The sequence below is a fragment of the Chenopodium quinoa genome, unplaced genomic scaffold (assembly GCF_001683475.1).
Source record: "Chenopodium quinoa cultivar QQ74 unplaced genomic scaffold, ASM168347v1, whole genome shotgun sequence".
Lineage (NCBI taxonomy): Eukaryota > Viridiplantae > Streptophyta > Magnoliopsida > Caryophyllales > Amaranthaceae > Chenopodium > Chenopodium quinoa.
In genome coordinates this window covers 5,826,495-5,843,515 of record NW_018742329.1, presented here as the reverse complement: position 1 = coordinate 5,843,515, position 17,021 = coordinate 5,826,495, and the positions used below count along the sequence as shown (strand labels likewise).

The window sequence follows — 17,021 nt, the reverse complement described above, 5'->3', positions numbered from 1 at the left end:
AAAAATTATAAAAGTTAGATATTAATAATCTACTCACCAAGACGAATCAAACTAGATCCCACATGACTATATTTGCTCTTATAGATTAAGAGAAATTTAGAAGATTCTCTCTTTCTTAAAAAAGTCAAAGATTCAAAACAGGAACATAATTGTGGAATGGAGGGAGTATTAACTTTGTATAAAAATTGTTTTGTCCCTCCGACCAAGCGCAATACCCAATATAAATTGTTTTCCCCACATTTGACGCGCCATTTAACCCCGTCAACCCCACTTCTTCCCCAAAGTCAAAAAGTCAACCCCTCGTACTTTCCACCCACCACCTCACATCTCCCCCTTCTTTTTCTCCCCAACATTTCCCCAATTTTACCGACGCATATATAGCCCAATCCCAATTAAAAAAAAAAAAAACCCAAAATTCAAACCTCCGTTTTCTCCCTCTCTTTCTCTCTCCTCACCTTTCCGATCACCGGAAAATGGATTCTCCGGGGGCGGTTAGGTTTCCTCTCGGGCGTCAATCTTCTTACGCCGCCCTCGACAAACTCACCACCACCACCACCACCGTAACTTCCGACGACACCAACGACGATCTCCGACTGCCGTTGATTGAGTTGACGGATGGATCTTCCGATGGTGCGGCGGAGCCTGAGGAGATTGAGATTCCGGCGAGTGTTAAGCTGATGTTTGCTGCTCATGAGGGAGATGTGGATGGGATTAAGGAGTTGGTTGAAGATTCTGGTGCTGATGTTAATTTTAAGGATATGGATAATCGTACTCCTTTACATGTTGCTGCTTGTCAAGGTTATGTGGATGTTGTTGATTTGTTGATTAATATGAATGCTGAGGTTGATCCTAAAGATCGTTGGGGTAGTACGGTAATTCATCTTAACTTATTGTTTTTTTCAATTTTAATATTTGAAGTATTTTGTTTGATCTGTTTGTTTGAATTTAGGGTATCTTATGATTAATTTGGTGTTGGTTGATTTATTACTTCGATAATCTTGGTTTACGCAGCCTACCACAATATAATTTGAAGTTTTTTGATTGGTTGGTTTAGATTTAAGGTTCTTTGATGTTTGATTTGGTGTCGTGTATAATCTTGGTTCATGTGGCCGACCCCATTATGTTGGTATCAGGGTTTAGGATTGGTTGTTGAAAATTGTCTTATAATGTTGTTTGAATGTGTTTTTTTAGCATATTTCTGGTTTGGTGGTTTGTAATTTTTATGGTAGTTTTGCCCTGTTAGCATAATATTGGATTTAAATAATAGGTGGAAGAATAATTTATGGATGTGGTGCTTCTTGATGTTGGGAGTGATAATTAACTGGCATTTCTTTAAGGAATTGTTAAGATATACAATGAGAGGTAATTGGTGAATTAGTTTGTGGTGATCGGGAGTATCGAGGAAGTTTCAGATGTCTGCACTATTAATTATTATGGTGATGTGTGATTAGTGCGAGGTTTTTTTTTTTAAAGGAGATTAGTGTGAGGGTTGAGTACTTGAGTTTGAGATTAATGATGGTACTAAGATTGTATAAGAACATTCAGAAGCTGTCATGCTTGTGCTAGATCAATGAAGCTTAAATATGTGGAAAGTTGCAAAATATTATAAAATTTAACCCTTCAAACAAGCCATTTTATTGCTTAAATATTCTCTTTGTATTAAGTTATGATAACTCGAAGTATTTTGCTACCTGGAAATGTTTTTTGGAAAATAAGAAATGGCAACGGACCAATTTATACCAGAAACATGTGGGATTGGGAGTCTGTAAAGTGTGAAGTAGTTTGTTCAGTATTCTCCTGGGGCATTTCCTAGGATTTTATTTTATCCATTGAGGGTACCTTCTTTTAAGAAATTAAATTATCGTTGAAGTGTACAAGCTTATTTGTGACATGGCTACAAGTTACTCACAAATTTAAAGATTTTTCACGCTGTGAAAGATGGGTTTGATTTCAACTAAGTTGGGTTTAATGTTAGGACCTAGGTTATATTGACCATAATTAATGTGCTAGATTTCTTGCTGAAGGTTTTGTATGGGTTAGCAATTAAATTTTAATTTTCTTTCTTGAATAACTTAGTTATGAAGCCTTGAGTCATGTTAGGGGTCAGTTCATTAGTATGTTTTGATATTATATTGGTTTCAAAAGATATCTGAGGTTCATTTGCTATCATAGTACACGTAGGTTTGACAATGTCATATGTTAGCTTGTCTCTTAGCAGTAACTTCTCATGAAAGTTCAATCTTCGCTTTGGAGTTGTTTCTTCATTGATTTTTACAAAAATTTAGTTTTATACGACGTGTATACATGCATTTTGTCATTTGTGATAATCTTTGATTGGGCCAACAGCCACTTGCAGATGCTATATATTACAAGAATCATGAGGTGGTGAAGGCTCTGGAGGACCATGGTGCCAAACCTCCGGTATGTGATGTAATTAAACACTAATGCAGTCTTTTATGTTGTTGATTGCACACTACTTTTGGCTTAACATATCTTCCTTTTCTTCTCCTTTTTTGCGTGTCTGTAAAATAGATGGCTCCTATGCATGTCAAAAATGCCCGTGATGTCCCAGAATATGAGATTGATCCTCAAGAAATTGATTTTAGCGAAAGTGTAAACATCAACAAGGTAAACTTATATTTTATTTCACTTTCTGCTTGAATTTTCATTGCTTATTAGTTTGCATTTTACCGGAATTGCTTCTGGCAATGTAGGTTCTTCCTATCTGAATGAAATGTAGGTCTGACTATAAGTATGGCAATCAATATTATTGCAGTCAAAAATGATTTGAAAAATGTGCTTAATTTCTTTTCTGGTTGGCCTTTAGGGAACTTTTCTTAGAGCATCATGGAGAGGGATACAAGTTGCTGTCAAAAAACTTGGGGATGAAGTATTCACTGATGAAGAAAAGTTGTGAGTGTTCTAAATTGTGTATTATTTTTATTTTGTGCCTCTTATGTTTATACTTAATTTGATATTTTTGATTGCTGATAAAATGCAGACGAGCATTTAGGGATGAGCTTTCTTTGCTTCAGAGAATCCGGCACCCAAACGTAGTTCAGTTCTTGGGTGCAGTGACTCAACACACGCCGATGATGATCGTTACTGAGTTCTTACCCAAGGTTAGTCTCGTACTCTGCATTAGTTCTATTCACTTTATCTCTTAATGTTTTTTGTTTCATTTCTGTAACTTGAGATTCGTTTCTGAACCTTTTCACTCTCTAATTTCATCTTGGCAGTTCTCGATTGTTTTATGGGAAACATTTATTGCTGGCTGACTCATCTTTCTGTTTCAGCTCTAATCCCTCCTTACCAAAATTTTTCCCATTTGACTTTGTACACAGTTTCCAAGCACATTTTTGATTCTCAATATCTTCAACTTGGTTATTAAAATTATATAAATATGTAATAATTGTGGTCAAAGTTTTTCTCTCTTCTAGTAAAATATTCTACATGGAACAGACAAAACAGAACAACGGGAGTATTTACGGGAAACTCTTCTGTTGTCACTTCGTTAGAATTCTTTTGATGTGGAATCACTGGAATGCCGAATACTTCTTTATTTTAATTATCTATGAAGATGGTAATTTCCAGACACATAGTATCACCTAGCTTTGTTTAATGCGGCCTTTTGTTAGATGTAAGATTGCCCTGATGTTCATTAAAATTTTACTTCATGCATTTACCTTCCAGAAAAGCTAAATCCTTTCAAATACTCTTAAGACAGCTTCAGTGACCTACACCTTTACACCTTAATCTGTTTATATCTCCTTCATCCCAAAATACAGTGCCTGTATTGCATTTTGGGTGTCCTAAGATGTTCGTGTTGCTTATCTTTTGATTTTTACTTTACATATTTTTATCATAATTCTCAACTTATTTACATTTCCCTTATAAAATACCCCAACTTATCCCCAACTTTTGTGCCATAATCTATTTCTTTACCTTTCCTCATATAAAATACCCATATATTTTTATTTTTATTTTCCCATACAAAATACCTCTACTTTTAGGAATATTACACACTCTGTCCACTACCCTTAATTAATACCCATGATAAAATAGAAACAAGCGCTATATTATGGGACGAAGGGAGTGGTTTATAGAATTGGTCCCTTATGGTCCTTTTCTTTGATTGATAATCGTACACCTAATTGCTTTAGTAGAGTATATATGCACCTATTTGTGTAAAGATGATGGACTGTATATGGAAATTACCGATTTTGTGCTATTCTAACGAGTAATTGACGTTTACTTGTTGCTTTGTTGTGTATCCTACAGGGAGACCTTTGTGAGTTCTTGAAAGACAATGGTGCGCTAAAACCAAAAACAGCAGTGAGATTTGCCCTTGACATTGCAAGGTCTAACTTCTCTAATTCCTCCTCAATGGATATTGATTTTTCATGTAGCATTTAGTAATTGTTTCTGGCTCGTTAGTTGTTGAGATGTAGATGTTAAAACTTGTTGGTTGAATATGGGATATTTCTTCTGTCAACATCCACAAGCTGTCAAAAGTTGCTTTAAAGATGGATGAAAAAGTTGTTGTTGTTGTTGGGTTTTTTTTTTTATTTTTTATTTTTTTATTTATTTTTATTTTTTATGTGCAAAATATTGTTGCTAGAAGAAACATAATGTAAAAATATTAGTGAGTTACTCGTGCTATACATCACGTAATCCAGCTAGAAAACAATCCACCAGAAAAGCACCATAACAAAGCAAGAAACAACACTATCTATCAAGGATTACCAACTAGATGTCCTGCTCCTCGAATATCCAGTTTATCCACCACAGGACAGCCAGGCAAGCTGCCCCCCCATAAAGTTTTTCCCCCTATGCTGGGAACTTTGCAGAATATTGTACTTTAGTGAGTCCGGTCCTGTGCTCTCCCTGTCTTTTGAAGTAGTAACTGAATCTGAAGGGTAACTGAATAAAGTAAAAAAATTTCACCTGAATCCCCTAAGGTTGCTTTTGGTTGATTAGGTACCCTTCAGTTTATTTTTTTTAATTTTTTTTTGTTAAAGAGATTTTGTCTTTTGAAATAGTATCTGAATCTGAAAGGTATCCAACTATCCACTGAACCAACTGAAGCCTCCAGTTTGCCTTTTGAAATTTTTATACCCCTTGCAAGCGCAGGTAGTGCGCTGATGTCCATTACTTTCGTCTCAACTTGGAAGTTATAGTGTATATTAGGTGCATTGTATCTTTTACAGTAGGGTACCAGGCAAAATTGTCAAAAACTATAGAGCACATGGTGAAGATAACTAATTTAAAATTTTTAAACCATGTTATTCCATATTAGATTTCGTGGTACAATTTTACCTGGCTTTGCATGTAACGAATTTATCATTGTGATTCTCTTGGGGGATGGAGGGAATATTAAAGTCATATAAACAAACCAGCATGTAGCATGGGTTAAAAACAAGTATGTCATTCTGATTATATCTATTGATTAGTGTCTGTTAATTAATCGTCCTATGCACTAATGTCATATTTTTCAAATGAATCTTGAACCATCCTGGAGTATTTTGGCAGTAGTCTAGTCCTTCTATCTGAGATGACTTGCTAAGAGAACTACAGCTAATTTCAACAAATAGTATTTGTTGCCTTTCCTTTTAAAGTAGCCCCGGTATGTGATGCTCCAGGGTTAAGGGTGACTGATTGTTAATGATCCTTGTTTTTCAGGGGGATGAGTTATTTGCATGAGATCAAACCACATCCAATAATCCATTGTGACCTTGAACCTTCGTGAGTTTTCCTCCACCTCAAATGTTCTTTCAAATTTGATCTCATGTTGGATTGGCGTTTTCACATCTGCTCTGACAGATCTTTGTTCATATTAAAATTTCCAAACTTTCTAACTTTGGCTATTAACAAGATGACAGCAACATATTGCGTGACGATTCTGGGCATCTTAAAGTTGCTGATTTTGGAGTGAGCAAACTGCTTAAAGTCTCCAAGGGAGTTGAAAGGAACCGACCCATATCTTGTGAAGAATATTCATGTGAGTACTATTTGTTATTCTGATTGTTAATATATATGTATGAAATATATCCATCATTGTTAGAGTTTTTTGTTGTACTTACATAGAGATATTGTTATTACACTTGCATTAGAAAACTGTGTTAGATTCCCAATAAGACTCTAAAAAAGAAACAAAGTATATATCCTCTCATGCACATGATCAGTAATGTCATATTTCTTTCATTTCCCTAATAGGCCGGTATATGGCACCTGAGCTTTTCCGAAATGAAGATTATGACACCAAAGTTGATGTATTTTCATTTGCTTTAATTCTTCAAGAGGTAATTTTTTTTTTAGTTAGTTTGTTTATCTATTTATTGTTATTAATGTTTGCAAGTAGAAGTCTTGCATACAAAATACAACTACAAAAGTGTCGAAGCTTTAAGTATCAAATCTTTAATCCCTAAGGATGGGAAACCACATTTTAATGATAAAACTTGATACCCCAAAGATTAATTTTCTCTTTGTATTAGTCAAAATCATGTGAGATATCTTGTTACCAACTTACCATATACCTTGGTATCCTGGAAAGGTTTTTCTGTTCCAAGGACCAAGGGGCTGTAGCTGCCTCTGCTGTTTATTAATAATCTACCATTTTCTTATATTGGAGTTGAATACAATACTTCAATTTTATAGGTATCATTTGTGCATAAAGCAGTATTGTAAGAAATACAATCCAGTCATCATAAGGACACATAAATCTGATCCATCTATTTTTTCTCTCTCATTTTTGCATTATTTTCTTACTGAGTTTGATTTTGATGAGTTATTTTCTTCAACATTGTAAAGGTTATGTTTCTTGGGTTGTAGTATGCAGAATTATAATGACTTGTGTTGCTCTTGTTCATGTGTTTGTGTTACTAGATATTATTTCTGAAATTCTGAGTAAACTGAAACATTGTGGGGATTTGCAGTATAATTTTTACTCATGCCTTAATGCTCTTGTTAATGTGTATGTGTTACTAAATATAGATTAGTGTGTTAGCAATTGTTTGAAACCTTCATTCATGCTCACGCTCTATGAAGATCTGCCTATATTCCTTTAAAGATTAGGGCCATTAAGTTGTGAGCATTCTCTTTAGTTTTCCAACTGAGGCACTAAACTTTTGCTATGTAGAAATCAAAGCTTTGTTACTGAAGTGTAGAAGTGATTCATGAAGACTCCTTTGGAATTCTAATTGGAAACCATTTGGTCCGTCAGTATTTGTCATGCAAACATGTGGTTCTATGACAAAAATGCTTTCTTTTTCAGTAATTGATTAGGCACTGAGTTGATTCTTAATTGATATTTCCTGTTTACAAATAAATGTCATGTATATTTATTTTGGTAATGTCATCTATAAATTGCTTTCCCACTCACACACACTTCCTCTCTCTCTCTCTCTCTAGCCAGGAGTCACCCTCACTCTCTCTCACCCATGTTTATGGCAACTTCATCAATTTAATGAGAAAATTATGAGCATGCTTTATAAGCTTTAGGGTGTGATGTCTAGTATAATGAGAAGCATTGTGCACATGGTATATTCAATTGCATATGTAATCTTTTGATCGGTTTTTCCATATATTTATTGGGACTCTGATATGTGTAACGGGGTTGTTGGTGATTTAATAGATGATTGAAGGCTGTCCACCATTTGCTTCAAAGGAAGACAAAAATGCTCAAGAGGCATATGCTGCAAATGAGCGTCCACCTTTTAAAGCTTCAGGAAAATCATATCCACATCGATTGAAAGAGTAAGTGTACATTTTCCTCATGTATTAACCCTATTATTTTACATTCTATCCTATCTTCCTCATAGCAAAAACTCATGCCCCGAACTTATATGATAAGAAAAAGACATGGATGTTTTAAGTGGGGGCTTTTAGCATGGCTCTACCTACTACATAATTTCAAAATATGTAGTAATCTTTAAGGAAAATGCTTTTAAGTGGTCATTTTTTGTATGTACTCATCAACATAGTTTGCATGTAAATCTTGTCTCATCCTCCCCCCCCCCCCCCAAGCCTCCTGAATCCTGATCCTCTTATACAGTGTATAAAACTATGAATTCACTAAAGATTTTCGTATCATACTCCTCTTATGTGACTATTGGAATACTTTGGTTCCTACAATAGCTGAATTAAGTCATTAAGAAAGGTATGTGTTAGAAATATCCTTTGGTGAATTATCTAGCTGACGGATTCTATTTGCAAAACTATGATAAGAAATTTTATTGTACAATCTTAGTGATTTCTGAAACATAAAGTTTTCTGTCAGTCCAAGTACCCGCTGTCTACACTTGTCGTCATATACTCTGTATTTGCTTTGTATGACTTCGTTATTTTAAAATCAACCAGGTTGGATGTTGTTTACATGCTTACAGAATCAACATCTAGAAAGCTCCATGGGAGGAGAAATTCTAGTACCCATTCCTCTCAATAATTGACTTGCCGACTTGGCTGAGGAACCTGATCACATTCTATTGAAAATTGGTGTCTTGATCACAAATTTTCAATCCAATGCCTAAAACAACCCGAAAAATATATGTAATTTGAGGCTTAAACAGTCTATAACCCAACTGAAATTAGACCTGTACTTAGTCAATGCCAAACTAACCTGTCCCAACTCAACCCTTTTGATAGGTCTGCTGCTTGTTACTACTAAAATAAGCCTAGCAAGACCTGAAGTTATCAAAACACTTTTCGCATTGTATATATTAAGGTTAATTTTATCAAAACACTTATCGTATTGTATATATTAAGGTTTATTCTCTAAGCTTTTGGCTAGATGCCATACCTGTGATTGTGGCATGCCTTAGGAGCTCTAGAAAGCCTAGTAATATAGAGCTCTGAGCAAATCTAGTAGGGTCATTCTAATGCCATTTGATTTTCATCAGTAACAGTGATATTGGAGAAGGAAAAGAAGGGGAAGGGGAAGGGGAGGAAATATTGATGAGTTTTCCTTCTAAATTTCTCCATTTTTGCCTTGTTGGAGAGATTCATTTCTTACAATTTAATCCCTCCATTTCTCTCTCCTCCAATTTCCTTCCTTCCTCATTTGTTATCCAAATGAAAAATAATATATCCCTCCATTTCTCTTCCCTTCCTTTCCCTCCATATCCTTCAATCCAAACAAAGTGTAAATATTTTATGTGTTGTATAAAGTCAAACATTTTTTTTTTTATTCTTTTCTTTGTGAAAGATTATCCTGCATTGTTTGGAGGTGCTTTTATGTGATGAAACTGATTTGGTATTAAGTTCCTATCAATTTTAATCAGTTTTGTCAAGCAAATAAGGTCTGTTGTGCTCTGCAATCAGGTTAATTGAAGTGTGCTGGAATGAAGATCCCACAAAAAGGCCTACTTTCAGAGAAATAATTGCGAGGCTTGACCATATATACAGTAACCTTGGTCACAAGAGGCGTTGGATAAAGGTGCCGTCTCTTTTCTTTCTTGCACCTTTTACAGTTTTACTTATATGCATTTCATCATTTGGGGAATTGAGCTGAGCAAGGAGAACGGGTTGTGGTGATCAGAGATAGGTGTGAGGCCTTGTGACTGTCCTCATCTTGCAAAGAAGTGTAGCATGACTTTAGCTTCAAAAGAAAAATGGTATTAATTATTAAATGGAAAAATGGAAAAGAATAATCCCACCTTTAACATTTCTACTCAAAACAATCCCACCCTTGAATAATCTCGTAATAATCCCACCTTTATACCGCATCTTTTCAAAACAAGCCATTTTACCTAAAACCTATTTAACAGGTAAATTTTTTTTAATAACTAGGTTAGCTCCCGTGCCCTGCACGGTAATTTTCATTCAATATTTTTAAAATTAACATTATATTGTAATTTCCAATAACTATTTTTAAAATTAACACTATATTAAAAAAAAAAAAATATTTTCGTATGTTATATTCATACCAATTGAATAGAACAACAAAATTTGGCAAAAAAAAAAAAAAATCACACTAATAATAATCAACATGTGCCGGTCTTGGAAACTTTTATTGAAGTATTAATAGTTAATTATACTATAGTATTAATTGATTAATATTCTAGTCACAAATAATTCAAAGAAATAACAAAAGTTTCATTAGTTGATTTGATATGGGCATTTCATTGTTGAAACTTGTAGCTTAGCTTCTATTAAGAAAATATATAATCTTATTGTAATAAACGTAGTGCATACTACGTACGACATACATAATACATACATATATAATACATTAATACGTACATATATAATGTATGTCTTTCCTAAAACAAATAATCCATATGTCACAAATATGATAAGAGTATTACAATATTGTTTTTTATTTTATTTTTTGCTTAATTTAAGTCATAGTTGTCAATAATTTTTTTAGAAAGACGCATCAAATCTTCTATTATACTTTATATATGTAAGAAAATTTTGATTCTTAAAAAAATATTTCAAAAAAAAAATTAAAAAATAAAAAAACTAAGGACACACCAGGAGATGACACGTGTCATTGCTGGTGTGTCTTTTAGTATATATTATTGATTTTTTTTATTCTCTCTTCACACCTCACCATCTTCTACCATGGCCACCCCATCATGACCATCACCTACCCTCCATGATCACCACCTCATCGCAACATCACTTGCCCCCACCCCATCGGACCTCCATGGCTCCATCTCGAGATTCCCAATCCACTAGACATCCACTGGACCAACCTGGACCAAACTGACCCAGTGACCGCCTCTAAACAAAATCAAATCGGAAACCCAACCCGAATCTCTTACGCAGGCAAGCAACAACCACCTCCATCTTCATCCCTACCCGAAATCTTATCCCTTCCGACCTGATCTGATTCTCATGCCGCCAAACCTAAACCTCACCCCACTAGACCCCGGCGCATCGGATTGTAAACTCCCACCCTAGTTCGAATCCTACCGCATCTGACTAAATTCCACGCATATTGAAACACTTGCGCATAGCGGTACAAGACTAAAATCAGTTAGCTATGGATTCCGCCGTCCTAAGATTCAACTCCGACTCGGCGTTTTCAGCCTTCAGTGACTAATCTCAGCTTGTAATTCACTGATTTTAGCCTTCGATTTTGATTTTTTTTTGTCTCCAAATAGGGTTTCACCTTCTCCAAAGCTTTGATCCTGTGATTAAGGTCGTTAATGGAGGTGGCAGAATGAACAGGTTCGTTGAGGTCAGCGCTGTCGCCATTGATGCCATTAGAGAGAGCTCATTGTCCATTTGTCCGTGTTTGTTGTTCATCGGGGAATGGAGGGGTTGGGGGTAAAGGGATGCTCTGGCAGGCGGCAGAGGAGTTAGGTTGATGTTCAGGTGGGGATCGGGAAGGGGAATGCTTTTTTTTTTGAAAAAAATATTTTAATTTTGTTTTTTCAAACTAATTAAAAAAAAGGACCAATTAAAATATGACATGTGGTGTGTTACCCTTTTCAACTGGCTACCAATTTGACAAACCGGTTAAGGGACTGTTTTGAGCAGATGGAGTATAAAGGTGGGATTATTACGAGATTATACAAAGGTGGGATTGTTTTGAGCAGAAATGTTAACGGTGGGATTATTCTTTTCCATTTTTCCTTATCAAATTCATTAAAGAAACTGGTGATCTCATTGATCCCAATGAAGCAGTTGTATCCAATTACACAAAAGTATCATAAATCATAAAGGACTGTATAGCATTGTTAATTGGATTGTTATGAACTGTACAGAATCACAAAAGATCGTAACTACTTTATATTGAATAAGGTCATAATGGTATACATATTTATTAATAATAATTTACTCTCTCCGCTCAAAACTTATAACACTAAGTGTTTCACGCTTGCCAATGCACAATTTAAATATTAATGTTTTTTATTGTGTGTTTAAAAAAATATTTAGGTTTTAATAAAGTACACATTGAGACAAATCCAAAAAGATCCCACACGTTTTTTTTTAATTTTTGCTTTTGTATAAATCAAAAATTTTCGTAATAGGGGAGAGTATGAATAGTGCCAAAGTTCTAATGTTGCAACTGAAGTGGAGGGGGGAGGGGGTTTCTTGCTTTGTTGTAATGGTGCAGCCAGTATGTTATTATGTGTCTGAATTCTTTAATAAATAGTAAAATTAGTGTATAAATTTGTATGAACCCATTGTCCTGTAAAATTTGTCTAACAAGTACATACTTCTACTGGGGGACATTTTATGTCGACTTAGGTTGGGAATATAAATATACATATGTTTATACTTCATAGTAATGACAATACTATTATTTTATTACATCATCCAGTCATCAAAGTACATGAAATACGTTTCACCGTCAGTCTATATCAATGGTATTTATCTGGAATTTTGTGTACTAGTATAATTTTCTCTAGTTGAGGTCCTGTTGGATTGTCAATTATTGGGGTCTCTCCTATAGTTTTTTTTTTTTTTTTTTTTTTTTTTTTTTTTGTATTGACCTGTTTACCTTAGCATGAGGCTGAGTTGTCTTTTGCACTAACAAAATGTTGGAGCATAGAATTTTTTATCCTCATCTCCATCTTACTAGTATAATTTTGCTGACCCACTATAAAGTCAATTAAAAAAAAAATAAAAATTCAGCCAGATCCCTGATGTGTACGGTGTGGAAGGAATTAAATGAAAATTTTCTGTCATCCTTTGACAGTACTCTCAAACGCTTAAGAAGGTAGTTGACATCTGTTTTGTGTCTTGCTGGCACAAAATCAGAAAGGCCTATTTGGTAGATATATCCCATTTGTCAATTTGATTGCTCTCTTTTATAGCATCATATTATTAGTTACTTAGGCCCAAGGAAAAAAATCGCGGTCGCGTTTGCGGTAACGGACGCGTTGTCGCGAAAGCAGCTTGTAACGGTCAAATAAAACGGATCGCGGATTTTACGGCGTGATTTTTTTCAAAAACTTCACATAAGCCATTTTTTGAGCTTTTAATTATTTTTTATATAATTCACTATGTTGCCATAAGTACCTAAAATACAGCCCAATATATGAAATATGGCATTTATAAATTATTTGAATATTATTTGGGCTTTATTTTTTGCTACACTCAAATAGAATAAGAGCTACAGTCAGCATAATATAGTACTCCAAAGTCCAAACTAATTTTATTGAAAGAAAAAGCTAATAAAAAAATTAAATAAAAAGAAAGAAAGAATTGAGAGAAGGCCACGTGATAACAAAAGTAAAAAGGTAGAAAAGAGAATACAAGCAAGGACCAGCCGCACCAGGGAGGAGAGAGAAAATAGGACTTGCAAATAGCCACCATCGGGAAAGAAATCTGGCAGAGTGAAAACTTCTTTCAGCTCACCTAATTCCCACGACTTAAAGCCCCAATCTCTTTCTTCCTTTTATGGCTAGTCTAGTTGTTAATTAACAGATCTAGGGTTTTATTTTCGAACCTTAGATTTGGAAATAAGGTTGAATATGGATCAATTTTGTGGGCATATGGCTTTCTGTTCTTCGCAAACAGTGTGAAGATTGCTTTTCTATATTTAACGGCCGCTACAATTATAGAACGCACCGTTCAACCGTTACGTAACGGTCGTCGCGACGAGTTGGGTGTGATTTTCAATGTGCCGTTATATAACGACTTTTTACGGAACGGTAAGTCTCAAACCCGTTGCAAAGCGGCCGTTATATAATGGAACGACCGCTTTTTAATTCCATGCTTAGGCCCTGTTCTCATCATATTATTTAGTTCAGTCAGTTCAGCTCTAATAAGATAAGTTCAGTTCACTTCAGCTCCTAATTTCTTTGTCTCATAAAATATTCAGTTCAGCTTAGCTCTAATTAGTTCAGTTCAATTCAGCTAAGTCAATAAAAACAAGCCCTTATTGTGTCTGTAGTAATATTGTATATGTTTGATGTTCTTATACAAAGATTACTGTCATTAGTCTTCATTCATATGGAATCTATCTGCAACAAACCCATACCCTTATATCTCATAAGATTTTAACCTTTCCCACTTTTTATCTTATTCAATGTTCTTTGTTATTCTTCCTTCGTGATTAAATAACGTAAAGTAATATTTTTACTTTAGTTCCATTCCATTCAGCCTCCCCAAATATATGTTCTATTTCCTATCTTGTTGTAAACAACTGTGAAAGTAAATATATGCCACCTTTTCTTCGTATCGACTTGGATCAGCCTCCTTCATCTTTGATGCATCTTATTTGAACCAAGTCCCTTGTTTTTTGCTGAAAGTGCATCTCATAAGTCTGGTGAATATGAAAATTTGCTTTTCTCCTGTGTCCAATATAAACTCTAGTTTGATATCTATTTAAACTCTACCCTGAGCTACCCAGCATTGCTTTTGTAGTTTCTTTCTTAGTCAACTTGTGCCGTTCTCTGTTTTTCAACTTTCCTTTTCAGTGCGACTAACCAGGATTTAGTTTGCATTCTCTTTGCTTTTTTACATTGTACTTAGTTACGTGATCTCATGCTGACATTGTTGATGACCTCACGGAATAATCACTTTTGGTTCATGTAGCCACCCCACTTATGGGATTAAAGCTTTGATTAATTGATTGAATCTGCCCCTCAACCCCCCCCCCCCCTCCGCCAAAGAAACTACTTGTTTTGTGATTTTCTCCCAGATTGTGTCACCCTCCTGTATCTAAATCTCTTTCATCACCTTGGAAAGTATTAAGGAATTGGGTAGAGTTATGAATAGATCTTTTAAGTTCACTATTTTCTTATAGTGACCCTATTTGGTAGCTTCCGTTTCTCCAACTTGATCAACACATCCATGGACTGTCACCCCAACAACAACAACAAACAAAGCCTTAGTCTCTTAATGATTTTGGGATCGGATAACCTGAATCGTCATAAGGAACCATCCGATATAGAAAAAGGGACAAACAAGATAATCGGTTGAAAGAGTGAAAAAAGTTGTGTAAAGTGAGAAAAGGAAAGACCATCCAAGTAAAAATTAAGAGTTTTAAAATTAAATTACTTTATTGGGTCACCCCAGTAAAGTATCATAGCTTCTAACCATGAGTGCTTGTACATAGTAAGCTCATCCCAATTGATGTCCCTGTTGCTGCTTTCTTTGGCTCAATTCCCTGGGAGAAAGATTAGTAGAGTTCAGTTAAAAATTTGCCTGATCATTCCTACTATGGTTGTTACAAATTTTATTTTTTTTTGTGAGAAATTAGACTGAATTCTACTAATCTTTCTATTATTTGATGCATAAATTGGTATGGGTTTGAAGTCAGGAATGAGATACGGGTGTTGGGTTGGAACTTGATACTTAATACCATGTGTTTGGTTTTTTCGAGAATGATAATTTTCTTTTATTTGTTGCCTAAAGGTGTGGTATGAGCCATACCTTGTGTGGTATGAGCCAAACCTTGTGGCTTTGAGGTATGTACTTGGAAATTATAATTTTCTCAAACAAACACAAAGTATGGGTTTTATATATATTTCGTACCTAAATTACTTGAACCAAACACTCCCTAATCCTTGAGGAATAGCTCTGCAGTGAGATAGCTTAGTGGGTTAAAAGCAATAGAGGCTCCCAGTTTCTCACGGAGTCGCTGGTTCTTCGCATGTACAAAGTAAAAGTGCGACAGTTTTCAATGGGCAATTCTCCTACTTTGAATTGTAATGATTTGAATCTAATGTCTCGCCAGTGCATTGTTTTTTGATCTTAGAACGAGATGAAAAAGCCACATTACAATAATGCAATGCAAGGGTTATGGCTAAAGTACCTTTGGTACTACATAAATATGAGTAAAACTGCTTGGGTCCATCCCTATTATACCAGGACCAAGGCAGGGATCCTGTGTGACGATCAGAGGAACCAGGGTGATGGTGTGGCACTGTAGTTTGGTATTATGGTATGAAGAAGTTTTTTCATATCGAAACTGAAATCACTGGTGTGTTTTGCATTGAAAACACTTGCGTGTTTTATATAAATCACTTGCGTGTTTTATATAAATCACTGACAATGATATGAAATAAATGAGGCAGATCTTGCTGGCCGTACCCCCCCCCCCCCCCTATATAATGTTTTGACTGATGTATCTTTTTCTGCTCAGTTTATGTTGAATAACTCTTTGATCTCTTTTGATTAGGGAATAACTGTTGCTGTTATCATTGTTATGGAACTTGATGTAGTATCTGTTTTGTTATCTTAATTATCGAAATTGTGTGTTTTCCCTCTGTATTTGATGACTTTGTGATCCTGAAACTATACTACTCTATAATTTCTGTCCCTGATGTTTACAGGTCAGACCACTCAAATGTTTTCAAAGAAATGAATCCAGCCTTGGCAGTTCATCTTATGCTATGTGACTGCCCTGTATTACTTTCGACTAATTCAGTAACAGTCAGGTTCTAGAACATTATTGCCCATCAATTGAAAATTGAAATTAAATAGTTGAAAGTGCAGAAGCCATTTAACAGGTTTTATCTGAAGCCCATGCTTAAGAAACAGTCAGCTGGATCAAAACCAATCCTATTATTGCTAATTGTTGGAACTTCCACTGTAACAGTAACTCCGTCTGCCCTCATATTCTGTAAATCATGATTTATAGTTTGATCCTATTGAATATATTTGACATTATTGCTGAAGGGCAGTACAGGAGAATTTTTACACAACCATTTGTATCTACATGTGTAGAATGAATGTTTAGTCTTGCTACTAAAAGTTACTCGATTTTTTGAGGTTGACCTGACCCTCTTCCTGTTTACAGTGTAAAATTTCTCTTCCTTGGAGTTGATAGAAGACCAATTGTGCTGTTATTTTACCTTGTGAATCTGTTTCCATTTGTTCTGTACCAGGTATATGCAGAACATTCTTTCGGCACCTCTTTGTGAAACGATGTCTAATCTTTCTATATCAATATCAATATCAATATTTATATCTATATCTATATCTATATCTATACTTAGTATTTAAAAACTCAAACCACAATCATTCATATACCACATGTCCTTAGAACTCATTCAATATGCCACATGTTACTTCTCTTACCTTTTTAATATTTTTTAAAAAAAACTAAATTAAAA

The 17,021-nt window shown here is 34.9% G+C and overlaps 1 protein-coding gene across 1 annotated transcript; it reads left to right on the top strand.

The window, feature by feature from the left end:
• The first annotated feature begins 130 nt into the window (after positions 1-130).
• On the top strand, positions 131-16,759 carry LOC110690889 (serine/threonine-protein kinase STY8-like). Its single transcript, XM_021867792.1, has 12 exons — positions 131-872; positions 2,347-2,421; positions 2,533-2,628; positions 2,828-2,913; positions 3,002-3,122; positions 4,282-4,361; positions 5,683-5,745; positions 5,883-6,001; positions 6,217-6,302; positions 7,634-7,755; positions 9,319-9,433; positions 16,239-16,759. The coding sequence occupies exons 1-12, from the start codon at positions 474-476 to the stop codon at positions 16,302-16,304; spliced, it is 1,428 nt and encodes a 475-aa protein (XP_021723484.1). The 5' UTR covers positions 131-473; the 3' UTR covers positions 16,305-16,759.
• The last annotated feature ends 262 nt before the right edge of the window (positions 16,760-17,021 follow it).